We start from the raw sequence: 27,951 nt of genomic DNA, 5'->3' as shown, positions 1-27,951 counted from the left end.
ACAGGGAGGTTAAGATGCATGTGAGTCATTTGAATAATGAAAACAAATTAAAAGATTCATTTGTAAATTATTTTGAAGAATAGCATCATCTGCAGGGGCACACCAATCTTAATTATTTGTCTGCATTAAATATAATCTGAATTGTCTATTATTAACGCTACACTGAACGCTCGCCTGTGAATATTTTCTGTGCGATAGGTATGCTTTCGAAAAAGACAACCCCTCCCAGTCCTTCTACATCCCTGAATGTTCACCTCCCCCCCATTTCACAATTCATACTTCTGCTGTGTTGCCAGTATTCGCCCCCCCCCCTTTTCTAGGGTATCTTTGTCAATCAGTATAAGATTCCAGCCAATCAGGGGTCACAGAATGAATCTGATGGTGTCAAGTTGCTGCATAACGAATCAGATGTGCTTATATGACAGCATCACTGAGGGAGAATGGAGGATACTGGAACACAGAAAACTGCCTTATACTGAGTCCAGACCCTTGCCCATCTAGCTCAGAATTGCCTGCACTGATTAGTGGCAGCTCTCTAGAGTCAATCACAGTCTTACAAGAAGATGCTGAGGATTGAATCTGGGATTTCCTGCATGAAAAGCAGTTGCTCTGCCACTGAGTGGTACCTCGGTTTACAAACACAATTGGTTCTGGAAGTCTGTACTTAACCTGAAGCGTACTTAACCTGAAGCGAACTTTCCCATTGAAAGTAATGGAAAGTGGATTAATCAGTTCCAGACGGGTCCGTGGAGTACTCAACCTGAAGCGTACTTAACCCAAGGTATGAGAGTACAGTAATTGGTTCCAGAATGGAAAGTGGGTTAATCCGTTCCAGACAGGTCCGCGGAGTAATTAAACTGAAAATACTCAAACCGAGGCGTACTTAAACCGAGGTATGACTGTACTGTCCTTCCCCCAATTGATAAGGCAAAGCTTCCAGTTAGATCACCTACTTCCCCCCACCGTATCAGCTAACACTTTTGGGACCTTTTACCGCCTCCCTCTTCCCAAATCACAAAATGTATCACCTGGTTTGGCCCATAGACGCACTACCACAAATGCAACGTGTTTCACTATATATAGCCCATCAATTTATGTCCATCAATGTTTTGTTAGCATTTATGAGCCCTGCCCCACCTTATAATGAGCCTTTTCATTTTGAGGTTTTCAGCAATGCTTGAGACTGACCTTTCCTTCTTCTTCACAAAGTACCTGTGGATTAGTTATTAGACCTGGAGGCAGGAGACTAGCTATGTTTGTCCATCTTGGAATTTTATAGGCTTTGTGACTTTGCTGCTCAGTTGATCTTTTGTGGTATTTTATCTATTGTGCTTTTGCTGTTATTTTTAAACTAGCGATGATTTTAAAGACTAGCGATGATTTGTTGTAATTGCTGGGAGTGATTTTCTGTTTAATTACTACTTGCTGATATTCTGAGAGTTAATTTTATCATATAATTTTTATTTTTCAAATGGATAGTTAAATGTTACCTTATTTAAGTCATATATTTTTATAGCCCAATTTTTCATTATCACTTATTTGTACTGGACTGGATTGTCATAGAATGTGTGATCTTTATTGCATATCTGTGATTGCCTTGTGCACAGCAATGTATAAGTGTGTATACAAATTGGAAACAAAATTAAATCAACACATTCAACTGCCTGTCATCAAATGTCATGAAACCAATTGATGCATATGTATGTGTGAACCAGCCTTTGAACTGTGCTCATGATGAGACGATGCAAAGAACCCAGCATAATGGATCCAAAACTATAGCTGTACATCAAGCAGATGCAAAACTATTTCTCCACCTAGCTCAGTATGACTTTCTCTGACAGTGATTCTCCAAGTTCTTAGACAGGGAGGTGATGAATGTTGGAAGATTCAGAACAGATAAAAGAAACTGCTTCAAACGGCACATAGATGAATCTATGAAACTATTGAGGCAGTGACGGCCACCAGCATGGATGGCTTTAAAAGAGGTTTCGACAATTTCATGGAGGCAGGGCCGGCTCTAGGGGTAGGCTGGGTGGCGCAGAGCTGGCAGGGGGGTGCTGCGCAGCGCGCGACGGCCACCCACCAGGGCAGGGGCGCCAGAGTGATCTCTGCACCATGGCGCCAGACATGCTTGAGACGGCCCTGCATGGAGGATAAGGTTATCAATACGTACTAGCCATTATGTCTATGTTCCATCTCCATGGCTGGAGACTGTATGTCACTTAATACCAGTTGCTGGGTATCATAGAAGGGGAGACTGCTATTGCCCTCAAGTCCAGCTTGTGGATCTCCCTTGGGTATCTCTGATTCAACAGGGCTTATGTTCCTGGAACAATTTTTGAATGCTCCACTGTTGGAGCCATTATGATTCTGAACACCAGCTGCTGGGATTCACAAGTGGGGAGAGTGACGTTGCACTCAGGTTCTGTTTGCAAACTTCCCAAAGGCATCTGGTTGGCCACTGTGAGAACAGGATGCTGGACTAGATGGGCCACTGGCCTGATCCAGCAGGCTTAGCATTTTTTTCATCTACTGCTAGCTTAAGTGAAAATGTCATAGGTTGGCCATGTGTCCATCTGCAGTTAAAACACATGATATAACACTGAACTGTGGCCCCTCCCAATTATTTCCTAATACTAGAATATCAAAAAATAACATGTTTCCAATAAAAATAATAATTAGAAAATATAGGCGTGCTCATGCCTCTTTACGGCTATAGAAAGTTCAGAACTTGGGGGAGCTGGAGAGAAATTCAAATGCCACCACTGACAAGATCACGTTGTTTAATGTTCCTTGTCAACTTCGAGAGAACACAACTGCATTTTGATTTGAATGTTCTGAAGAGCAATATTGACTGTTGTCACATTACCCAATATGAAAAACTTGCTGTGAAAACCCTCTTGATGTCTGATTGCTCTTCATAAGGGGTTCCTGCTGGTTCATTTCAAAGAATGAATTACCTTTAATTCATAGCATGAAGACATTGCCAGTTTTTGTGTGTTTTGTTTTCTGTGCTCCCAGGTGGCTCCTTTTGATGTGGCAGAGAAGTTCCAAAAAGATAAGATGAAACACTCTTCAGGAGTAGCTAGATATCATGAAGTGTGTTTCCTTTTTCAAACAGACTTCCAAGAAGTATACTCATAGTCTTTGGGGTTAGGAATCTAGTGGCAATTATCACTGAAAGCGCCAATCTTGTAATAAGATAACTTCTAGCTCAGTAATGGCCCCTTGCTTATTTTTCATTGTTTCGAGCTCTTTAAATACACTGTTCTGATTGGGGTTTGTTAGAGTGTTGACGCAGCTGAGTTTTGTTCAAGACATAAATCTGTTGATATAAGATGAGACTAAGACGTTGCTAAGATTCAGTATGCAAATGATCTTTACACATTTCAGTATATAGTATTAACTGGTTCTGACCTCACAATAACCCATGGTTTACTATGATGGGAGCAAGCCACAGTGAATCTCAGGCATGCACACTTTCAATGCTCCTCTTCTCCCCCACTGTGGCCACGAATAAAAGAATGAAAACTTCCACTTACATTTTTTTTTAACTTTGTTTTTCAGTTTCTGAAAACGTTTATACCAATCGCCATGTAATCTCCCCCAAGAAACATTCCATGCACATAGAAGGCAAATGAAATTGCCAAACATTAAGCAAGTTTGTACAATAGTTTAGGCATTCATTAAAGCAATTAAGTGCTTTCTACTATCTATTTTAACAGATTGTCCCAGAATGAGCAGTAGGTAGCTAGTCATTTCCATTTTTGTTTAACACATTTTAGCATGTTACTGTAAACTGTGGTTAATCTTAACTCCAGATTACTGAAACAAGCCATCTGATTCATATCCCAGGGTTTGAAAGTGGCTGGCTTCCAATAATTGCTAAGATTAACCATAGTTGTTGGATATGTATGAAATAACAAGCTGCGGTTAATTAAAAATGGAAGCAAAGGGTTTCAATCTCCTCCTTGCAACTTTGCTGGAAGAGGAGGGGAAAGAGGGAACATGCTGGCCCAAAGCTCACTGTGGCTCATTCATGTCATGATAAACCAGGGGTCCCCAAACTACGGCCCCCGGGCCGGATGCGGCCCAATCGGCCTTCCAATCCGGCCCGCGACGACTCCCGCCGCCCGCTGCCGCCGCCCGCTCTCACTGCGCGCGGCGCAGCGACGATCTAAAAAATCGGCAAAAAATCGCCGAAAATCCTTTGTGCGCATGCGTATGGGCCTCTCCCGACCCGGAAGAGGTCATTTCTGGTGCACTTCCGGGTCGGGGGAGGCCCATACGCATGCGCACAAGCGATTTTTGGCGATTTTTCCCCGCCCGTGTGCGTGTGCGCATGCGCACGGGCGCGCACTCCCCCGCCCTCCGGCCCGCTGCGCGCGCACTCCCCTGCCCTCCGGCCCACCGCGCGGTCGGCGCGGCGGGCACCGGCCCGCCGCGCAGAAAGTCTGGGGACCCCTGTGATAAACCATGGCTATCTTGACATATCCATTGATAATCCTAAGAGGGCTTTAAAAACAAATCTTTGCAGACATGGGGCTCAAGAGTATATAAACATTAATATAACATTTGCTTGCAAATTTCTTTTATTTTCCTGTTTGTATTGAGCTACAATGCTGCCTACACCTATTCATTACTGTCATCACCAACATGTACCCAAAAACATAATGATATGCATTTGCCCCAGGTTAAGATTGCCATCTAAAGCCTTTGCTCAATATTGTTTTGGAACTTAAGAGCACTTTCTTCTTTTACTTGGGCTTCTGCCTTGATTCTACTGCTAGTCTCACAATACACTTCTGGTTACAGGTAGGTAGCCGTGTTGGTCTGGATCGAAGTAAAATAAAAAAAAATTCCTTCAGTAGCACCTTAAAGACCAACTAAGTTTTTATTTTGGTATGAGCTTTCGTGTGCATGCACACTTCTTCAGATACAGTGAAATGGAAGTTTCCAGGCACTTATGTAGAGAAGGGGTGGGGAGGGGTGGGGATGGGGAGGGGGCATCACTCAGAAGGGTGGTGGAAATGGGTGATTGACTGACTGATAGCTGTTGATGACCGCAAACGACTGCAAATGGTTTTGCATGAAAAAGCAAGGGTTGAGATGGCTGAAGATCGCTTATCATGTATAATGAGATAAGAATCCGATATCTCTGTTCAAACCAGGTCCCTCCATGGTTTTGAGCTTGGTGATAAGTTGCAATTCAGCAACTTCTCTTTCCAGTCTATTTCTGAAATTCTTTTGTAGTAAGACAGCTACTTTGAGATCTTGTATAGAATGTCCTGGGAGATTGAACACTTCTGCTGATCTTTGGACATGTAGATGAATCATGGGATGTTGTCATGCCATTAAAGTATAATGTGTGAGCCTGTTTTTAAAAAGGAACCGGTGAACCCAGCAAGAACCATCTGCTTGCAATCTGGTGGTTGGTTTTTCCTTTAACACACCCAGGATTGTAAAGACACATGGGTGCCTTAAATATGTATCTTGAAATTTGTACTGTGGCTGTGCTGTCCTCAAAATCACTAGTGCTTTTTTGGTTGTGAGCTGTTGGCCTGGATCCACTTGGAATCCATCCGGGGCCCATTTTAAATGAAGGACATCATGTTCTGCTTGTCATATTACTGAGCATTCTTGAGGACTTCCCTTAAAAGCCAGTCAGAAGTAAAACGAGGATGTGAAGAGTCATAAAAGGGATCCTTGTCATCAAATAACATTTTGAGCTCACTCTATTAACACACTGTTAAAAGGTTCTGGCTCATGGATTAGGGTTGAGGGACCTATGGCCCTCGAAATGTAGCTGCATCTCCTATCATCCCTGGACATTGGCCATGCTGGCTGGGGCTGATAGGACTTGGAGTCCAACAATATCTGAAGGGGCACAGGTTTTCCAAACCATTACTCTACTCCAGGTAGTAAGAGTCACCAAATATGTAGGGAATTCCACATTTTAGGAAAAATGCAAACATTGAAATAAAATATATACCTGTATTTAAATACATATGTTTGTGTGTGTGTGTGTGTGTGTGTGTGCGCGCGTGTGTGTGTGCGTGCGTGTGCGCACAAGCACACCCCCCCAGATTAGAGCTGAAATGTGATCAAATGGGGTCACAGATGTGAAACAGACACAAACCGGGGGGATGTCCTGGCCATCTCTGTAGGTGGCCTCCATAAAACATTGTAAACCAGGTGTTGGGAAACTTTGGTCCTTCGGCTATTACTGAACTACAACTCTCACCAGCTCTAGAAAGCATAACCAGGGGGTGATGGTAGCTGAGGTTCAGAAAAATCTGGAGATTCAAAGGTTCATCGCATCTTCTATAAACACCCTTCCGCACTTCTTCAAAACTGGCTCAACTATATATCCATAGGACCCAGGGGCAGGAAGCAACAGCAAAGGTTTTGCAGATCTTCCTTTGGAAAGTAAAAATAAAAGTAACTTTTTTTTATTTCAGCTTTGATCTGTCATGTGTAAAATCCATCACCTTTCCTGAGATGGCAGATCATTCCTCACAGGATTCTGATTGATAGCGCTGGAACCTTAGATCAAGCAGCAAAACAATAAGAGAGGCTGGTTCATAAAAGGTACTCTCCGTGTCTCTGGTTTTATATTTGGCTTCCTATAGAGAGAGCTTTGGTCCCATTAAATGCACTATATACCACTGAGCCTAGAAATGCACTCTCCTCATCATCCTGAAAGCAGGTATATAACCATATACAACATGATTGACACATCTACTACTGTTTGTTATAAACTATGGAAACACTTTTTGTGATAAATTCAACTAAAATATTTTTCCCCAGAGCACAGTCCCAGCCTATCTGTTTAAAGAAGCAAAACCATTTTTTAAAAAACCAAGGATGTCAACCATTTTATTGTAGAAATGGCACACTGATTTAACCTTGAAATAGGCTGCATACATGCTAACCTGCCTGAAGCACAAAACACAGGTTTTTTCTCTCAATCTGGACTTGTGCATGCTCATCCTCACCATGCTGGTTTCAATCTACACAAGGTTAGGTGTGATTACTTGAAAACCCTCCCCTTGATTAGGTTATCCATGCCTTTTTCTCCCTGCACATGCCCCAGGTGAAGGAATAAGGAAGTAGTGATTGAAATATTGGAATACGCCCACCTACATTATGCACAGGTGGCACTGTGGTCTAAACCACAGAGCCTAGGGCTTGCTGATCAGAAGGTCGGCGGTTTGAATCCCCGCGACGGGGTGAGCTCCCGTTGTTCGGTCCCAGCTCCTGCCCACCTAGCAGTTCAAAAGCACGTCCAAGGGCAAGTAGATAAATAGGTGCCACTCTGGTGGGAAGGTAAATGGCATTTCCGTGCACTGCTCTGGTTTCGCCAGAAGCGGCTTAGTCATGCTGGCCACATGACCTGGAAAAACTGTCTGCAGACAAACGTCAGCTCCCTCAGTCACTAAAGCGAGATGAGCACTGCAACCCCAGAGTCGTCCGCGACTGGATTGAATGGTCAGGGGTCCCTTTACCTTTTTACATTATGGTATAGCTGGGACCACCTAAACCTGTTTTTCAAATGGACACATTGCAGGGTAACATAGAATCAGGCTGCAACCAGATTATGTTTTCTGAGCTTATTGAGGGCATAAAAACATGCAGTATTTCCCATTTTTGTGGGGACTACATAGAAAAAAGAACAAAGACTCAGCTTTTGTCAATTCTAGATTAAAAATGCCACAGCAATGCAGCCATATTGTGTTCTCAACAACACAATGACATTCTGCTGATGTGCTAGCACCATTTTGCAGAAAAAAGCAGGAGGTAGAGAGCACCTTGTGGTTCGCCGCTGGCTGGCAACTTCCTAGCATTCCCACCTGTGACACACACAATTTCCTCCCCCACCAGAAAGTCAACACTGTTTTGCAAAACAGCTAAAAATAAAATGACAAGAGTGGTTTTGCTACTTCCCTATCAAAAGGTATTAACAAAGATGGCCTGAGCATATATGCTCAATGCTCAGAGTCCCTAAACATACTATTGCCAGAAGCTAGAAATGATTGACGTTGCAAGTCCAGGCTTCTGCTTTCCCTTGCTGACAAGCTGGAGAATTCTCAAGTACAATGAGGTTTATGTTTTTTCTCACTAAATAGAAACTAACAGACAACTGCCGGAGGGAGGGAGGCAAAATGCTGCCCCCCCTAGGCAATCCCAGCTGGCAGAATGCTTCAAAAGCCTTTGAAAAGGAGAGGAGGACCTGCTTCATCCCTTCTGCCTGCCAAAGGAACCTGGCCTCTTAGCTAATAATAATAGAATTGTAAGAGACCATGAGGGTTATCTAGTCCAACCCCCTGCAATGCAGAAATATTTTGCCCAATGTGGGGCTAGAACTCGCAATTAAGAGTCTCATGATTAAGAGTCTCATGCTCTGCCCACTGAGATATTCAGGATTAGCTAAGCCTCCACATCCTGTCATGGCCAATGTTCTCTGGAGCTACACTGCTCCTCTCAGCAAGACCTTTGTACCTTTGCATTCCAGCCATTCTGGCTTGAAAAGGTTTGTAGATTAGGATCACAGGATGAGCCTGCTGGATTAGGCCAGTGGCCCATCTAGTCCAGCGTCCTGCTCTCACAGTATTGAGATGCATTATGTGTCAAGTTTGTGACTATCATTGCCTCCTGAATGAGCAGCTCAGGAGGTGACTTACACTGGAGATATTGCAGGGACACTGTTCCCTGAGTGTCTAGCTGTCATTGGATGCCTGCACACATGGGAAGATGGTGGCTAGTCAGCAAACATGCACTTGCATAGTGTGAACTAAGGCTCCTTTTTTGGACCTCTGCCTCCCATCGGATTCTGGTAAGGATGGAAATTCACTACTTCCTTCAAACCCTTCCCAGTGGTTTCCAGTAGGTCCTGCCAGCAGATCCCTTCATCAGCTATTGTTGAACCTTCACGGCTTGAGCTGGCCTTTGCTCCTAAGCAATAAAAGCCGCTTCCACATAGACAACACTGGTATATTGTTCTTCCACTTACTATGCTGGTTGGAATTCAATAATACCTTTTTATAATGTGGTGGGGGCAGACAGAGAATCTAGATAAGGAAGAAACCCAACACTTCCTGCTTAGTTATTGGGTGAAAGAGGTCAACATACATATACTGTGGTGAACTTTTGCACAACTATGGTGTGTGCTGGGTGTATTTGAGATGAAGTATTAGTAACAGTTCTCAGAACTAATATAGACAGTGGAACAAGAAATGTGGAATAAAACTTTGTGGATAAAGTACCTTAAATACGCAAAGCATTAGAATACACAGGTATACAACACAAATTATACTGTACATATATATCCTGCCTTTCCACAAGCATTCCACAATGCATACCCTTCCCTCTCATGCTTCCAGTGATGAAAGTTTTGAATCTGTAAGGGTAACATTTACCCTCCGTCCCAGAAATCCATTTTCTGGGGTTCTCTATGAGTCACTGTTCCAGGCATGCCTTTTGATTGACAGGCAGCCTCTTTCAAAGGCAGATTGTGATGCTTTACTCTCCATTGGGAATGATCGGATGCTCCAAACTCACTCAGTGCAAAAATGAGATGGAAACACCTTTCTTTTCCTTCCACAGGGGCTAACCAGAAGGAGGGAAAGCTAGACGTTAAACATGCATAGAGAAACGGCAGGCAGCTTCTCCCATAGATGAGCACTTCTTCTTCTTCTTTAAAAATAATTTCCCACAGTGTGCTAGTGTTCCCCAGCACATTGGGGTGGACTCAGATATGGTAATGCTTGGAGTAGACCCATTAACATGCCCAATAATTTCACGGACCTACACTAAGCACGAAGAAGAAGAAGAAGAAGAAGAAGAAGAAGAAGAAGAAGAAGAAGAAGAGGAGGAGGAGGAGGAGGAGGAGGAGGAGGAGGAGGAGGAGGAGGAGGAGGAGGAGCTGCTTTGATTTGATATCCCACTTTATCACTACCCGAAGGAGTCCCAAAGTGGCCAACATTCTCCTTTCCCTTCCTCCCCCACAACAAACACTCTGTGAGGTGAGTGGGGCTGAAAGACTTCAAAGAAGTGTGACTTGCCCAAGGTCACCCAGCAGCTGCCTGTGGAGGAGAGTCGGCTCTTAACCACTACACCACACTGGCTCTCTATTAAGTCTGGATTCTGACCACAGTTTATGAATGATCTTGAACGCAGCCTAGATATCAGCTTTAAGAAACATGACCAACTGGTCAGGGATTATAAGAGTTATAGTCCAGCACCATGTGGAGGGCACCATGTTGGGAAAGGCTGCATTGCACTACATCACGGCAAGAAAACACAGCATCACCACTCAGGCATATTGAAAACTTTTCAAGGAGGAATGAGAGGGAAATTACTTACGATTTCTGTGGCACTGATTTGGTTGCAACTTTGCCAGCTGGCTCTCCCCATTCTGAAAAGAAAGAAATCACATCCATATAATTGCACTGAATTTAACAGCACTCTCAAGAAAGGCTTAAGTGACATCAAAACTGGTCCACAACACATTAACACAACAGTGTGAAGAAACAACACCACAACATTGATCTATTTCAGCAGCACACTGATTAATTTTGAACTTGTTGTCTTAATGATACTGTATAGCGGGCAGAAAACGATATTTGATAGTTTCAAATAATATCAGGGAAGACCTACTTTGAACTCCACATCCTGAGGTTAGATGCTGTGGATCCTACAACAAAAGCACACAAAATGTCAACATTAGTTAAGAACTTAAGAAGGAAAACCTGTATTTTCTCCTTAGACTAAGGCACCAAAGTGACCTTAATAAACAAAGGAAGCCCCTTACATTATGTAGTTGTAATTCTTGCAACAACAATGGCACCAGAGAGAAACATTTGTTCATTTGTACACTCAGAGAAAACTATTGAATTGTAGCCAATTAGGGCCCCTTCTGCACTATGCATTTAAAGTTATAGCATGGCTTCCCCTAAGAATCATGGGAGCTGTAGTTTCGTGAGGGTGCTAAGAGCTACTAGGACACTCCGATCACCATCAGGTAGCTAGGTGTATCTATGCCTATGAGTTAGATCATGATAAATTGTGTTGTTGGTTTTTGTGTTTTTTTGGACTGGGCAAGTAAACAGGCAACTGAGCCACTTGTTTCTGCCAGCGTTGACATATGAACCAACCAATACTCTGATATCACCATCAGAGGTCCATCTTTGTAAGGTGAGTGGGGCTGAGAGACTTCAAAGAAGTGTGACTAGCCGAAGGTCACCCAGCAGCTGCATGTGGAGGAGCGGAGACGCGAACCTGGTTCCCCAGATTACGAGTTTACCGCTCTTAACCACTATACCACACTGGCTCGCTACACCCCTGCACCACACTACACCACCCATGAGCTTGAGATTAATAGTCTCATGCTCTACCGACTGAGCTATTCCAGGATTTGATAAAGTACCACTTCTGGCAATATGGCAATTATATCCCTGGGATATGATTCAATGCCTGTGACCTCCTTCCCAGACAACTGCAACACCTCCTGGGACCAGACATCACCTGTTTCACACTTCACCAGGATAACTGGCCTCCAGTTCTTCAAACTTCCCCCACCCCTCTTCTGTAGCTGGCCAGCCCTTCCAAGATGTCTCTATGGGGCTCATGACAACATTGTTGATATGCATGATTAAGTCGAATATGTTCAGGGCTGAACTGATGCCAGTGTAGCCAATACCATAATTTAATTCAGATGAATCAACCTATGGTCTTGATGCCCAGTCTGCATTTCAAAGTCCACTCTTAACCTACCTGTGCCTTGCCTGAAATGGGAAACTTATTCTGTTCAGCCTTTCCAGGTGTGTGTATAGCAGTAAGTGGTGGAGGCCAGGAATGGGTCATCTCCTAGCAAGAGAACAAACAAAAATCAGAAGAATGCAGTCCACATTATACTCCTATCTATTTTCTCTGGGTTGTAGCCAATGCAAGTTCTACTCAGAGCAGAACCACGGAAATTCATTGCCATGGCTACCTTAAGTTCATTAATTCCAAAGGGTCTATGGTGAGTAGAACTTTGTTAGCTACAGCCTTCTATTTTGCTTATGATTTAATGAGCATTCACAAAGACGTTGACCATTTAAAATATATTTAAAGTACTATGATACCACTTCAAACAGTCATGGCTTCCCAAAAAGAAGTTTATTAAGGATTCTGAGTGTTGTTAGGAGGCCCCTGTTTCCCTCCTAGAGCTACTATTCCGAGAGTTCCCTGTGAAGAGGGATTGTATGTTAAATCACTCAGTGGATTATAGCTCTGTGTGGGGAATAGGTGCTTTCACCCCTCAGTGTTATGATTTCAGAACAACCATACTGGATAAGGAGTAATATTCTATGTTCAGCTTCATTTTCTCCAGTGAAATACTTATTCCCAACACAGAAACTCATCCTTGTTCTAAGCTAGCAATACAGCTGGACCTGATACACACTTCTGAAACACTGATAGGGAATAATCAAGGCTTCTTTGTTCACTTATTTGTGGGAAGAATTCAACGTCCAAGATAGGAAGGATTTGAAAAAATCTCTGAGCATCACAGGAGTAACAAAAATGTTTTAAAGTGGGGTGTAATGGAAGTTCAGAAAATCAAACCAGGGTTTACTTCCATGTGGTTTGGACTTACAGAGTCATGTTAGCTATTGGAAAGGGTGCAAAGTTTATGCACTGAAAGAAAAGGGATTAAATGGCAGTTAAGTGAGTATGGTTTTGTTGGTTTCAGAGTTGCTTTGGCCCTAAGGATGTATCAGCTTATCAAAGTGTACTCCTTCCTGGAAAAATTATTTAAACATTGTTTTACTTGACATGGTGTGTTTTACTTGACATGGGTAGGGATATTGCCTTTGACTTCATATCTCACTTGCAAGTTTCTCAGGTGTTAAGAGTATGACCTAAAGCTATCAGGGCTGTGGATTTTTTCTCAGAGTTTTGGGGGAAGCAGTTAAATCAGAATTGAAGACATAATTGCCAATATTGCGCTTTGCTGAATCTGAGCTGCCTTAAATCTGTGCTGTGTTATTTGTATATTATGCAATTTGACCCTTCTAATTGGAGGAGCCTTTCCTAGCTGGTAGCCTCCATGTTTATCTCCTCACCTCTGGAGGGCCAGATTTGACAGTGGGGTTCCCAAATGCCAATCACCTGACGTCACAGTGACATCAGGCACTTTAAAGGCTCAGGGCTTCAGAGTGCAGCATGGGGCTGTTTGAATGCCTTTTTGCAAACCATCCCATGCTGCTCTTTAAACCTCTGATCTCTCGGGTGTGGAGTTCCAGTATGCAAGGGTAAATCCAATGGAACAAATTGATCAGCGCTGCACTGGATAAAAGTCATAGGGTTGTATCAAACATAAATCATACTCAATAGTAGACCCATTAGCCATGCCCATTATTTTCAATGGGTCTATCTGAGTTGGGCTAACATGAGATGCAACCCATAAAATTCCAGCTTACCAATGGAGCAGCAACACATATGTAAAGCTGCATCAAAGAGCAGGAGAAGGAAAGCTAATTTATTTTTAAGAACTACTAATACTAAGTAACATATAATTTTACCTCTGTAAATTTTTAAAAAACTTGGCAGGGTTCTTTCCACAAAACAAAACTCTCCTATCGCTTCATGTTCTGCATGGGTGGTTTTTAAGGGGTATGTGATAATTTGTTCCATCCATCTCAAGAAGTACAAACAAATTAAGAAACAAACAAAAATACCCTACCACATAGGCTTCCCTTAAAAATAGCCAACACTTGGGCTTTGCTCCAAGAAGAGAATGTAATTACAATTTGCAATTGTCAGACAAAGCTGGAAATATCCAAAGGCATGTATGTATGCATGTATGTTCAGACTGTTTCCATTTCACGGTGTAATCCATTCCAATTCCATATACAAAACTTAGCTGACAGTTGCAAAACAGATTGATGCACAAATGGGAGCAAGGTTGACGCAAATGTTTGGGACATCAGCAGCAGGCCTCCACTTCCCAACATTGACTCTGCATTTTCTGCCCCTGTCTGGAGATCCTTATGGAGACCTTGCGGAATTGACAGCCATGTGTTGTTTTTCATGCCATTCTGCGATCATTCAGAACCCAAAGCATGCTGGGCCCTTTCAAAAGACCGCAGACAATTGGCAAAAGAAAAATGTAGAGTTGCCATTGTAAAACTGTTGATATCATGGTGCAACTGCATTTGGAATTATTGTGTGCAGTTCTGGTTGTCTCACCTCAAAAAGGATAATGTAGGGTTGGAAAAGGTTCAGAAGAAGGCAACCAAAAAAGAGGAGGAGGAGGAGGAGGAGGAGGAGGAGGAGGAGGCAACCAAAATGAATAAGGGGATGGTGGAGCTACTCCCTTACAAGGAAATGTTGTAGTGTATGGAGAAAGAGCTGTTGTATGCCAGTTTGCAATATATGCGGCAAGCAAGTTGGAGAAATTTGGCAGGATCTTCTGTACAGGGAAAACAAATGGAAAAATCCATTGCAAAGGCTCTCTTCAGCACAACACAGCCCTGTGCATCTACCTAATGGTCTTGAGTTTATAATTTAGTATCCCATTTTAATGAAATGCATTCATGGCTTATATGAAGCAAGTTAAAATTAAACCAAGGAAATGGAGAATTCAGGCTCTGAATCCTCCTATGTGCTAAATTGAGTGCTAATGTGCCACTGGCTGGGATTGATGTGTTTAAATCCTTGAGGATTTTGGCTGGACTCATCTTGGGCCTTTTGCAAAGATGCAGATTAGTGACGGACTCCAGTGGTTTGGAGGCTTAGTGCATAAAGTAGAACTAAATGGTTTCAGGAATAATTCCACAAACAGGCACTGTGACAGTTTAGTTTTGTCCTTTAGAGAAACCAGAGAAGTTTCTTTTTGGTGCTTTGGAAATCAGTGCTTCTGAAATGAAATGCACTCCATGAAATGTTTATACTACTGAATCTAGCAGCACGAAGGGATCTATATCCACAGATTCTCTGCTGAGGGAGTTCTTCCCGGAGAAAGGGTGGATGGCTCAGGTTATTTCTGTTCTGTGTCACTTTTATATGTGCTCTATTATAGGTCTCCTTTGAACTGTTTTCTGCACACACACACACACACACACACACACACACACAACATATCATGCATAATGAATTCACATTTAAATTGTGTGCATTTCCACTCAAAGTATGTATTTTACATGTATTATTTCAATAAAATGCATTTTTGTAAGCTTTTCCATGCATTTCCCCCTAAACTGTGTATTTTTGTATGCATTTCTACAGCATATTTTGACCAGAGAGAGACCAGAGAGCCCCAATGAGTATGACCCCAAGACTTCAGATGGGGTTCTCTCTCAGCCCTACCTGAAGATGCTGAGGACTGAACCTGGGACATTCTGTTTGCATATCAGATGCTGTACCACTTTGCCATGGCCCTTCCCCATGTTCCTTATGTTCCTAAGAAAGGAGGGATATAAATGTAACAAATAAATATTTGTAAATAAATCTAATTTTGTGAGCACCAGTTCAAGTCATTCCTTCTTTATTGGCCTTTCCTCCCTGAAGGTTGAATGCATGGAGCAACTGTACCTCAGAAGATGACTCAGAAACTTCAAGTGGTTCAAAATGCAGTGGTTAGATTACTGCCTGAGGTTCCCTCCAGATCTCATATAACCCCTGTTTTAAAAACAGCTGCACAGGTTGCCAGTTCATTTCTGGGCCCAATTCAAGGTGCTCATGTTATGTTTAAAGCCCTAAATGACTCAGGCCCCAAATATCTGAAAGAGTGCCTCCTTCCCCACAAGACCGAATTGGGGGCTAGGATTAACAGAGAGTGCTCCATTGGTTGATCCACCAACCTCCAAAGCTCAGGGTGTGGTGGACAAGGAAAGGACCTTCTCTGTGGCAGCCCCTAAGTTGTGGAACTCCCTTCACACAGAGGTACATCTGGCACCTTCATTTATACAACTTTTGGCAAATGCTGAAGAGGCACTTCTTTACCCTGGCTCTTAACACATGAGATGTATGCTTTCAGGACCTATCTAAAAACAGGTAAAGAAATTTTTAAAAAAATAATATTGTGCTTTAATTGTTGCAACCCACCTTGGGACCTTAAGGTAAAAGGCGGTTAATAAATTGAAATGATAATAATGATGGTGAAAATGGTCTGATTGTATCCCACATTACTATTACCTCCCGGCAATAGCAACACACACTGCATTGTGGGTTATAATGATTCTAGCCTAGGAATTGGAAGACAGGAGTGCCTGGAGTGCTCTGGTCCATGGGGTCATGAAGAGTCGGACACGACTAAACAACAGCCTAGGAATACTCAGGCAAAAGAAAACGGCTTAGGGTGTTCAAGAGCAAGCTCACAATTTCTCAATGGTGTTATGAAATACAAATGATGCGGGAATCCTCAAGAAGGTTCTCCTTGTCCTTACTCCCTAAAAGCTACAACCTTTAGAAATATCTAGGGGATGGAGAAACTCACCTAAGAGAAAAGGTCACAGCATTTGGGGGGTTCTTAATTTAGAGAAAAGACAAGCAATAAGAGACATGATAAATGTGTTTAAAAATATGCACAGAGTGGAGGAAACAGATAGAGGAAAGTTTTCTCCGTCTCTCATAACACCAGAACTCATGAAATGTTGGAACAGGACAGAAAAAAAAATATTTCACTACTACATAGTTAAGCTATGGATCTCATTCCCACAGGAGAGAGTGGTGGCCACCAACTTGGATGGCTTTAAAAGAGGCTTCCCCAGATTCATGGAGGTTAAGGCTATCAGTGGCAACTAGTCATGGTGGCTATGCTATGCCTCCACATTCAGATGCATCATTCCTCTGAATACCAGTTGTTGGGAATCACAAGTGAGGAGAATGTTGTTGTATTTAGGTCCTGCTTGTGTGCTTCCCTTAGACGCCTGTGAAAACAAGATGCTGGACTACATGGGCCATTACCCTGATCAAGTGGGACTTGTCCTATGTTCTTAAACTAATGACACAAAGGTACAAACCCTTCACTGTCTTCTCTTAAGTATTATGTTTTTCAGCCAGGACAAGCCAAGAGGGCACAAAATACTGTTGCAGAGAAATTCAGGAAAGCTTTGAGAACCTTGACTTCTTTTCTTCCTTCCTTTCTTTTAAAGAACAGATCTTAATTATTACTACAACATGCATTGCCTTTGTTGCCTCCAGCTGGTAATCAAACACTAGCAGGCTGTTCATTAGCAACAGTTTATCAGGGGGTTGCACAGAAAAAGCTGGATAGATGCCCATGTAAAGACCACCCAGAAGAACCATGATTACTACACTAGTTAGCCCTAAGCAGTGAATGTTATTCATAACTCCTGCAAGTGTCAAGCAGTGACAATTACCAGTTATCATACAAAGCGGAACTGGAGTAAACCTGCCAAAGAACACTGTTTTTTCCCCTCCTACCCCTAGTGCAACATGCAATTTATTATCAAGTTCCAGCAATTACAAAATGGAGTTGTTGATCTCGTTTTGCTGGAGAGATACAAAGGCTAGACTTGGTAATGTAGCAATCTCTTTCTCTTTCTTACAAGGATAGCTCATGTTCATGTTCTAAGAGAGAGAGAGAGAGAGAGAGAGAGAGAGAGAGAGAGAGAGAGAGAGAGAGAGAGAGAGAGAGAGATGCCCTGAAATGACAACTCCACACTGGCAAAAGGAGACAGAACGACACATTTAGCAAAATCCCCCAGCCCAAGTCTTTTCAAAGAGCAACAGTCAGTAGAGCTGCTTCTGAGAACTATTCTCACTTTTCAGATGCAATCACTTCCTTGTAGTGTTCACTTATCACATTAAGAAAAATGGTAATGAAGAGATCATGACAACTTCTTTTTGAAAGCGACAAAGGCAGAATTGCTCAGGCAAAGAAATAAGGAAGAATGATTACTACTTTCTTGGAGAGAGGCCTCCAGTGAGCAACTCAAGAGTGCTGCTCACTTTCTGTCGTTACTTGAAAGCCGGGAAAAGAGAAAAAGTGGCAGGCAGCTCCAGGTTTACATCTGAGCAGTGCACCTGTGCTTCAAGGGATCTTAAGAGGGCTTCCTACAGTATCACATTTCCTGTTTCTTAGGGCACACTGCCTTCAAAGATGTTTCAAGTGCATGCCTAGATCATGCCTAGAAGGCCCTTCTAATTTGGCCTATGAGGCTGTTTTCTCCAAGTCCCACCCACTTGCCCTACCCTGACATTCTATGGGACAGATAAAGAAGTGAGGTAAGCACTGATCAGCTGACCAGTGCTTACAGCAAAACCCACAGGAAACGATTCCTTTGGCCATATGGTTTGATTTCAAACCACACAGGCAAAGGAAAATGCTTCAGCTGACATCATGACGACATCAGATGACTAGCAGTTTTAAGCCCCACTCATCTGTCAATGTGGTCAACACAGGTTAGAAGACAGTAGGATCCAGTAATTTGTGTAGTAACTAGCCTATTGTACAGTGGTACCTCGGTTTATGAACACAATTGGTTCCGGAAGTCTGTTCATAAACTGACGCGTTCATAAACTGAAGCGAACTTTCCCATTGAAAGTAATGGAAAGTGGATTAATCCGTTCCAGACGGGTCCGCGGAGTACTCAACCTGAAGCGTACTTAACCCGAAGCATGGGTGTAATTGGTTCCAGAAGTCTGTTCATAAACTGAAGCGTTCATAAACTGAAGTGAACTTTCCCATTGAAAGTAATGGAAAGTGAATTAATCCATTCCAGATGGGTCCGCGGCATTCGTAAACTGAAAATTCGTAAACCGAGGTGTTCATAAACCGAGGTTCCACTGTACAAATGTGTAGTTGCTCCGCCTACTTTTGCCTTTGGCACCACCCACTACTGGCATGTGGCCCTTAGGATATTGCTTGGAAGGGAATGTGGCCCTTGAGCTGGAAAAAAATGCCTAAGTCCCTGTACCTCTCTTGCCAAACTTTACAAAAAGTAGAATTCATGCCAAACATGTGGTTCCAGTCATTGTTCATTGCTTGAAAATTCTAGCTGCCATATTTAAATCTGTCCTGTATTTGCCACATGTTCATTCTGGGCCAGTCTGGTTCCCAATACCACAAGGGTTACCATTTTCCATCTGAGCACACTTGCTGACTGAGTTCTAGTCAACAGACTTTGTTATCTTTGGAACAAGAAGAACAGTAAACGCTTGGTGTAGGGATCTCAGTGTGGCTGCTCAACAGTTTATCAGATATTCTTCTAACAACAACAATAACAACAACAACATGAGTGGGCATATTCTCTTCTCTCCAGTCAATTCCCCACACTCATGCCTTCAGGAGAAACATAACATCAAAGGTGTTATTGACTCTAGGTCTGGTCTCATGCTATTTTAAACCAATAGCTAGTGGGCCTATGAGTTTTGCCAACCAGCTTGCAGAGTATGTTCTGTCAATAAGCAATGCAAGGATGGAATGCTATCCACAGTGATGAAGAAGTGTTCCTATTAAAAGAAAAACTGGCAAGGAATCTTGAACCAGGAAGTCAAGACAAATGTGTCCCCAAAATACTCAGTTATAGAAAACAATACTTTTCTGACAAATCCCTAATTTTTGTTGGGGATAAGAGCATTCCCCATTGCTGACAGGCATCACCACACAGTTTCAGTTAGTTTTTAAAAGCATCTGCTCTGTATGATGTGCAGACCACACGTGGCTTGCCAGCTAACATCCATCTTTAAATGTATTGCTCCTTGTAAAATTTCTTTGCTTCTGGGCTTAGACTTTATATACAGGAACTCTTGGCCCAAAGCTGATAAAGGAACAGAAAACAGAGGTCTCTAGTTAATTTATATGTCTTTTGACTGAGGGACTGTTGACCAAAAATCAAATGCTTAAAAGGGGGGAAACAAACCTCTCTCTAGCAACTTCAGTCTGGAAGTACATGCTGTAGAATATGTAGGGGTGTTGCTAGAAAGGTCACAGGTTCAATCCTCAGCATCTCCAGTTCAAAGGCTCAAAAAGCAAGTGAGGTGCCTCTAAGATACATTTTAGGGGCCACAGGATTGCATTCCAAATTCTCTCTCTCTTTTCTCTCTTCCATGCAAAGAAGCTGAGCCAGTCTTGATGTGGACTTTTACTACCCTTTACATCTCAACTTCCACTGCTGATTTGTCTAACATATTGGGGATATCGAAAATATTGCCAAGCAAATGAAACTGGGCCAGATTTATGATGCCTCACTGAGATCTACTTGGTGACCCTGATGCTCCATTGTCTTAAGCTCTGCATCATCATCATCTCCACACCTGTACAAATGATTAGTGTTTGACACAGAATATAAATTTTCTGGGACAGATTCCATCCCCCTCAACGTCTAATTATTGCACAGCTGGGAACATGCGGCATATGTAAAACAAGGGAGATGCGGCCAAAGGGCAATTTTCCTGTGTCAGGGAATCTTCTTGCAGCACAAAAAATGCCAAGCTAGACACTCCAGTCCTTGCCTCACCCAGCCCACAAGAGAAGATTACTCAAATAAACCCATAGAGACTGGGATGTTAGGAAAAATTACCTCTTAAGACAAGGGGTTGTACTCAGCCGAGTCCTATTCAGAGAAAACCCACTGAAATTAATGGGTCTATGTTAGCCATGTTTATTAATTTCAGTGGGTTTGTTCTGAGTAGGACTAATGATGGATATAACCCTACTTTCCCCTCCAAGAACATCTACATCTTGGATGGAGAATTGGTGGACCTGGTGCCCCACACATGGTTGGACTACAACTTTCACCACACCTGATAACTACTGGCCTTGCTCAGTGAGGCTGATGGGAGTTGGAGTCCAACAACATCCAGAGTATTACAGACTCCCCATCCCTGACATTGACAGGTCATGCCTTCCATTAATTCTGTCTCCTTTCTGCACAAACAATAAAACATATTTTCCGAGGCAGCCAGGCAGCCAGGCAGAAGTCTCAAGCCAACAGCACAGGGAAGGAGAATATGTTGCTGGACTATATATCCCATCACCCCTGAACTCTGGGGCAAGAAATCTAATTGTGTGCCTAGGCCCCGTGCCATGCAGTACCCCACTGAATAATAAACACACCGACACGAATGTTTAGGATTATGGGCTAAAACAGGTCATAACTTTATTGGTTGCAGATGTGAGCTGTTTGGTTTTGGCATTGGGTAAAGCCAGGCTATATCTTGACTCCTGCCTATCTGCAAAGATTGACACTAAGGGTAAACCACCCACAGAGGGAACCCTATGACTTAAATCAAATAAGAGCACCCTGAGGGGTCCCCGTTGGGGACATGGCATGGCCCTAGCCCATGTCCAGGTTTGGGCCAGGATCCACCCCCCCCCGGATCCCTTTAACAGGATACCCTTAATGAGGAGTGACAGGTGGAGGCTACAACCTCCCCTCCATTTAAAAAAGGTTTACCCAATGCCTAACCTTACAAAGTTGTGATGATTGCTACTAGGTAGGCGAAAACCAAATGGAAAAATTCCTACCCAGCCCTAACAAGGCAGCTGACATTTGTCCATAGCAAGGTTATGTCATAACAAAGCTTTAAAAAGAGGGTGTGTGGGTAGGGAGATCCGTCGAGGAGGCAAGAGAGGAAAGCCCCCAGCCGTGCCGTGGTCTAAATTACCCACAGCCACTCCCCCTGCTAGCAAAGATTGGCCGGGCAGGGGTCATGCGGCAGGGGCAGACGCAGAGGGGACATCAATCCCCACCCCTGAGCTGGGTCACTACAGTGGCCCAGATGCCCGGCCACAATGCCACCCACCGCGAAAGGTGAGCGATCCTAACAAACACATATTAATTTCAGAGCAACACAAAGCCAGCAGCAGAAATTCACTAAACCTAGTAGTTGAAATATAAAGATATTTTGTTGGAAGAAGGATACCAATTTAAGCTTAAATCATATGAACAGTTGAAAGAAAATGGATTGGTTACAATTTTATCAGATTAATGAGGTGTTTAAAATGGATAAGAAAATAGGTTTTCAATCAGAGAAATGCAAATTGGAGACGGAATTGTTAGAGCCAAAACCAAAAAAATATTTCCAGGATGTACAATTTATTGCTTGAGTGGCACACGAAAGATGAACAGGTGAAATCTGTAATGAATGAGTGGGCTAAGGATGTGGGGCACAATATTATGTTGGAGGACTGGGAGAGGTTGTGGAAAAAAGGTATTAAATTTACAGCATGTAAAACATTAAGAGAGAATATGATGAAAATGATGTATAGATGGTATTTAACTCTGGTCAAGTTAGCAAAAATATATCATACACACGATAATAAATGCGGGAAATGTAAAGAGGTGGAAGGAACCTTTTACCATATGTGGTGGACGTGCCCCAAAGTAAAAGACTTCTGGGAAAAGATTTATACTGAGTTGAAAAAGGTGTTGAAAAACACATTTATTCGAAAAGCCAGAAGCCTTTTCACTACTAGGGGAAGAAATTCCCAGAAAGGATGTTACTTTCTTTTTGTATACCACAACAGCAGCAAGAATTTTGATAGCGAAGAACTGGAAGATACAAGAATTACCAACCGTGGAAGAATGGCAAATGAAGATGATGGACTTTATGGAACTTGCCAAACTGACCGGGAGACTGGACGACCATGGAGAAGAGATGGTGGAAGAAGATTGGAAGAAATTCAAAGTATATTTTAAAAAATATTGCAATATTGGTTATTAAGGATTATATTTGGAAGCTGTAATAGGCTGTAGGAGTAGAAATAATGTTTAGTAGGTTTGGAAATAATAATAGAAATACATTAAATAGAAAATGTAATAAAGCGGGTTCCCCTTCATGGAAAGCCCGAGTTGCGGTGGGGGCTATCCCTCCTGTTGGGTGGGATCATTTAGATGACCAGGGCTGCAATTGGGCTGCAATTGGTGGATGCGAGTTGTTGGGAAGATTTGTATGTTGCAATATTGGGGACTGCCCACTGGTTTTATATTCCTTGCTCACAGCGTGGGCTTTCTCTTTCCCTTTTGCTGCGAGCTTTGGATCACCCTCCCTTTAATTAGGCTGTTGTGTTTGACCTTGCTATGCCTGTCATGGGGTCGTCTGCTTTTGGGGCAGGGGCCTGGTAACTTGTAAGGTTGCGGTTAGGCATTGGTTAATAAATTGGTTGGTGGAGGGATCAGGATTGGTTGTGCCGGTCCCTCCAATGCTGTTGGTTGGTGGAGGGGCCAGGATTGGTTGTGCCAGTCCCTCCAATGCTATTGGTTGGTGAAAGGGGCCAGGATTGGTTGTGCCAGTCCCTCCAATGCTGTTGGTTGGTGGAGGGGCCAGGACTGGCTGTGCCGGCCCATCCAATGCTGTTGGTTGGTGGAGGGGCCAGGACTGGCTGTGCCGGCCCCTCCAATGCTGTTGCTGCACAGCTGAATTCTGTTAAAGGAATCCAGGGGCTCGAAATGCTTTTGTCCGTACCCCCGACAAGGGGCTAGGGCCACGCAAGAGCCCCTGGGAGCATTTGGCGGAGAGGTGAAGGGCCAGCCCTCCGGCTCCATTCTATCCCCCAAATGCTTTCCACGCACTGACTTCAGGAAGCGGGGAAGTCAGTTAGTTCTGTCTTAGAGACAGATGTATGTATGGAACCAATGCCTAAGCAACCACTCACATTTTGAATTTAAATAAAGTTGTGGCCAAACTTATGCCAAAAACCTTAAACTTAATTTCTGTGTGAAGTGTGATTTATTGGGGGGTGTATTGGGGATCTCTACATGCAAGTGATGTTTAGTTAAGATAGACAATGTGGTAAAAAATTATGAGATAGAAATTGCTAAAGATGATATACAGTGAAGCACAAAGTACAGATTATGCATGCAGAGTCACAGTGTCGCTATGCTGCTTCACTTTCCTTTGCTTCTGGACCTTTGCCCCCCAACATGGCAGGAGCTTCCTTAGGGGCTCCTTCAGCTCTTGAGGTGCCCTTTTGTGGGCTTCCCTGATCATAGGACAGAGGCAGCAGCAACAGCAGCAGCAGCAACCCTCCCAAGAGCACCTAAGACTTGCTGCTGCTATTTAAATGTATCAACCTGCCCAAGAGTGTCTATCTTGCTCTGGGGCATGGTGGTGATGAGGATTTAACTGCCAGGCCTTGCTGTTATGGTGCTTATCAAAGTGCTGTGTAATGACAGCCCAAGACAGGCATTGTCAGTTGACCCTTTCAGGGCCCTGAGTCCTTGACAGCTGCCCTAGAGCGCCAGGAACTGACACCATCTCCCTTCTTGCTCTAAAAATATTTGCTCAAGAGTTCTCCCCAGCACTGGTGCTGCTAAGCCTTAGGTAGAGACAAGGTGAGGAGCCCGGGACATTGGAGATCGAGGAACCCCCCCCCCCGCCCTGACCATGATGCCCATATAGTCCTTCCAAATGCCATGGACCAATTGGACATCACAATACAGGACTCTCATTCTCTCCGACTTGCACCATGCAAGGCAGTAGTGCAAAGACCTGAAGTTTCCCGTCTGTAGCCCTGGCTGCTCCTGGCATATGGGTTGATTTATCTACTCCTCTGTTGGAAAGTGCCCATTCTTACTCATTCTTCAGACAGCAAAAGGGCTAGGTTGCTAAGTTACTGATATTTGACATCACATCCTTCCCAAGGTGTTCCTACATTTGACAGGCTTGCATGATTTACTATGCTGGGTGGCTTGCTGTTCCCAGGCCCAATGACGTCCGTAAAGTCACTTGAAATTCAGATCATCTTCTCTCCTGCCCCCCTACCCAACCTCTTCCCAGCAAAACCTCTGGATTCTACAAGAAAATATTGAAATAGCTTGTGAGCAGCCCTGCTAGACACTGTGCCGGTGTGTTTCAAAATGCAATCAGCACCCTCATCTTATGCAGTTTTCCAGCATCTCTTTTTTTAATATAAGTCAGAAGAGGAAACAATGAATAGGGTGACAAGTTAGGTGGGGATGTTGGGATAAACCTATTAGTGGGCTAATTTTGCTTTGTGAACAAGTCACCTCAGCTATGGCTGGTACATATTAAGTCGATTAGCGCTTTTTCAAATGCTACGAGAAAGGTAATACCGCATATAATTTACTCAGTCAAGGGCATTTTCACCTGCTGATCAATTTACATATTCTCCAATGTCATTAGATTGAATCCAGTCATCAGAAGGAGAGAGGAGAGAATAAATTACAGCCTTTTGTTCATTTAACTCAAGTCATTTTACTCTAATTATAGGCAGGTTTTGTTTTTGCTCAAGACTACAGAGCTTTTAATTAATATCACACCTGTCCAGCTATTTGTTCAAGTGTTCAAAAGCTGAATGTGTGTTCCTAACTTAGAGTAGTGCTGTTCTTGGAGTGGGTATCTGTTGAGACACTCGGGGAGCTCCCAGACTGCAGCTGTTTTGACATGGGGTCCAATCACACACCAACAAATTCAGGTTGTGCAATTGTAGTGGATTGGTGGTCCAGATCGGACCTTTTGCAATAAGGAAAGTGGCAGGGAAATGCCATGGAAAGTGTGAGAGAACACTTGCTCTGGTGAAACATTGTCTAACCTCTCCAACAAACAAATCAGAACAAATTATCATTAAACAGCCAACATCATCTAATCTCCAGCAAACAGACCAAGAGGAAGTCCACAATCAACAATCGCCTTTCACTTCACAGCCTCATCCACTCTCATTGGAACTGTTTCTCCATACTGGATGGCAAAGGTGTGAGCACAATATTTAACATGTGGATCTTTTGCACTGGATGGAAAGGTCTATACATGGCATGGAGAAAGATAGAGAAAAATGTCTTCTCCCTTTGTTATAACATTAGAACTTATAGGCATCCTATGAAGTTAAACACTGGAAGATCAAGGATAGATAGAAGAAAGTACTCCTTCACACACTGAATAGTCAAACTATGGAACTTGCTCCCACAGTAGGCAGGAGGATAAGTCTATTGATGGCTACCAAAGGATGAAGGCTATGTTATATTTCCCCTGTCACAGGCAGCATGCCTCTGAATATCAGTTGCTAGGAATCACAAGTGGGGAGGAATGCCATTGCGCTCATGCTTAGCTTGCTGGCTCCCCAATGTTCTTGGGTGGCCACTGTGAGAACAGGATGCTGGAAAAGATGGGGCATTGCTTTGATCCAGCAGGCGTGCCTTATGTTCTTTAGAGTTTTCTGAAGTGACATAAATACTTTTTTTTGATGATGCTCAGTATACATGTGGTGTCTCTAAGTGTTGTAGCCTCCACCTGGGGGAGCCATTGTGGAAAATATTTCCCCAGAGGCCTCTATGTGGGGGTAGTAAATGGTTCTTTGGGCTGGCTTAAATTTGTTGAAATGTGTGTTTGGTGTTGGGCTGGATAGATTGCTGAGCACAGTAGAACGGGTGTGGGGAACCTCTGACTCTCCGGAGGTTGCTGAACTACAACTCCCATCAGCCCCAGCAACCATAGCCAATGGCAAGGGATAATATGCCATCAATATTTGGGGGCTGAAAGGTTCAGCAACAACTGGAGGTCTAAAGGTTCCCCATCACTGCCATAAATGTTCCTACACTAGATTTCAACTGAGACTTCCCAAGTAGGAGATTTAGTGGAATGGAATGGAGAATGTATGGACATCTTCCCTTGCAATCTCTTATGATGGAGAAGATGGACTTTCCTCTAGGACATGATCATGGTATATACATCGTTATTATCCAAAAACACTTTTTGTCCATGCTGATTTTCCAAAATACACAGTTGGGTAATACCATTCCTAGGACCATGCAAAATGTCACAAAATAGTGAGCACGTTTCAACAACTCAATAACCCTTTATTACGCAAGATGTCACACAAAACAGAGGCTGGGGACACAAGGGAAAAATCCTGCCTGATCGCCCCCCCCTCCTGCTTGCTTTTCTCCTCCCCCCAACTGTGTTTTAGCTACATGAGGATACACAGCAGAATGAGTTTGCTTTTAGTATGCAGGATGCGCACGCCACCTTTCTTCCATAGAGCTCAATGGTTGCATCCAATGCTAGTCACCCTAAAAGTACAGTCATACCTCAGTTAACATCCGCTGTGGTTTAAGTACTCTCGGTTTGAGTACTCCGCGGACCTGGAAGTGTTTACTTCCGGGTTCCACAGTGCATGCATGCGCAGAAGCGCTCTATTGGCGCTTCGTGCATGCACAGAAACACTGCTCCATTTAAGTACATTTCGGGGAGTAAATGGCTCCCCGGAACCAATTGTGTGCTTAAACCAAGGTACCACTGTAAACCCATTGAAATTAATGGACCTAAGTTAGTCATGCAAAATAATTTGAATCGGTCTACCCTGAGTAGGACTAGCAGTGACTTCAATTTGATGTATTTGTTTATTTTTACTTCCCTCCCAACCCATTAGATTAGTCTGAGGGAGATGGATTGGGCTCAAAATCACCCAGTAACCTTCATGCATGAACAGAAATTTGTACCAGATCTAAGTCCACAACAGTATCAGCTGCCCCCACTCCACAGGTTTTCAAGTGGTATCAGATGGAAACATTTCAACTTACCCGCAGTATGTCATCCACACAATTGGACTCACTGAGAAGGTTGACCTAGAAGGGGAGAAATGAATGATTTTTGTTATTACTATTATTAAATGTATTACCCTTCATTCACCTGTAGGTTCTAGGACAGGTTACAACCATTTAAAATTGAGCAGGCAGTCAATGTGAAAGCAAACAAACTTTTAATTGTGCCAATAGAGCTGTTGCAACAAGGGAGTTGTATGCTCCCTATAAGCAGCTCTGGTCAACAATCTGGTTGAAATATTTGAAATGAAAAATATCCACAAAAACGGATAAAAGAAGAATAGACTTTAGTAATGTCTGGGACAAACTTAATTTTCTACTTCCAAGTCAACTTTTATAAATTGAAGCAGTGCAAGAGAAGTGTTGCATTATTATAATTGCTTTTGGATGGCAATGGTGGTGAGGTTATATTAATTGCCCCTGGTTGAGGCTGTAA

General features: G+C 43.1%; 1 protein-coding gene across 8 annotated transcripts in view; it reads right to left on the bottom strand.

Annotated features, from left to right (window-relative positions):
• AFF2 (ALF transcription elongation factor 2) overlaps positions 1-27,951 on the bottom strand; it is a 391,123-nt gene that overhangs the window by 138,834 nt on the left and 224,338 nt on the right. For 6 of the 8 annotated variants that reach the window (XM_088664443.1, XM_035113215.3, XM_088664444.1 and 3 more), the window contains 5 exons: positions 27,495-27,539; positions 15,355-15,447; positions 11,776-11,868; positions 10,660-10,696; positions 10,366-10,417 (listed from right to left, as the gene is read on the bottom strand). In XM_088664443.1, coding sequence (XP_088520569.1) covers positions 10,366-10,417; positions 10,660-10,696; positions 11,776-11,868; positions 15,355-15,447; positions 27,495-27,539 — 320 coding nt within the window. The remainder of the gene's footprint in view (positions 1-10,365; positions 10,418-10,659; positions 10,697-11,775; positions 11,869-15,354; positions 15,448-27,494; positions 27,540-27,951) is intronic. The other 2 variants (XM_088664445.1, XM_060270428.2) reach the window with 1 other exon arrangement.

Source organism: Zootoca vivipara, chromosome Z2, assembly GCF_965207765.1.
Source record: "Zootoca vivipara chromosome Z2, rZooViv2.hap1.1, whole genome shotgun sequence".
Classification (NCBI taxonomy): domain Eukaryota; kingdom Metazoa; phylum Chordata; class Lepidosauria; order Squamata; family Lacertidae; genus Zootoca; species Zootoca vivipara.
Note: the sequence above shows the minus strand (reverse complement) of the source record. Positions and strands in the feature narration are given on the sequence as shown.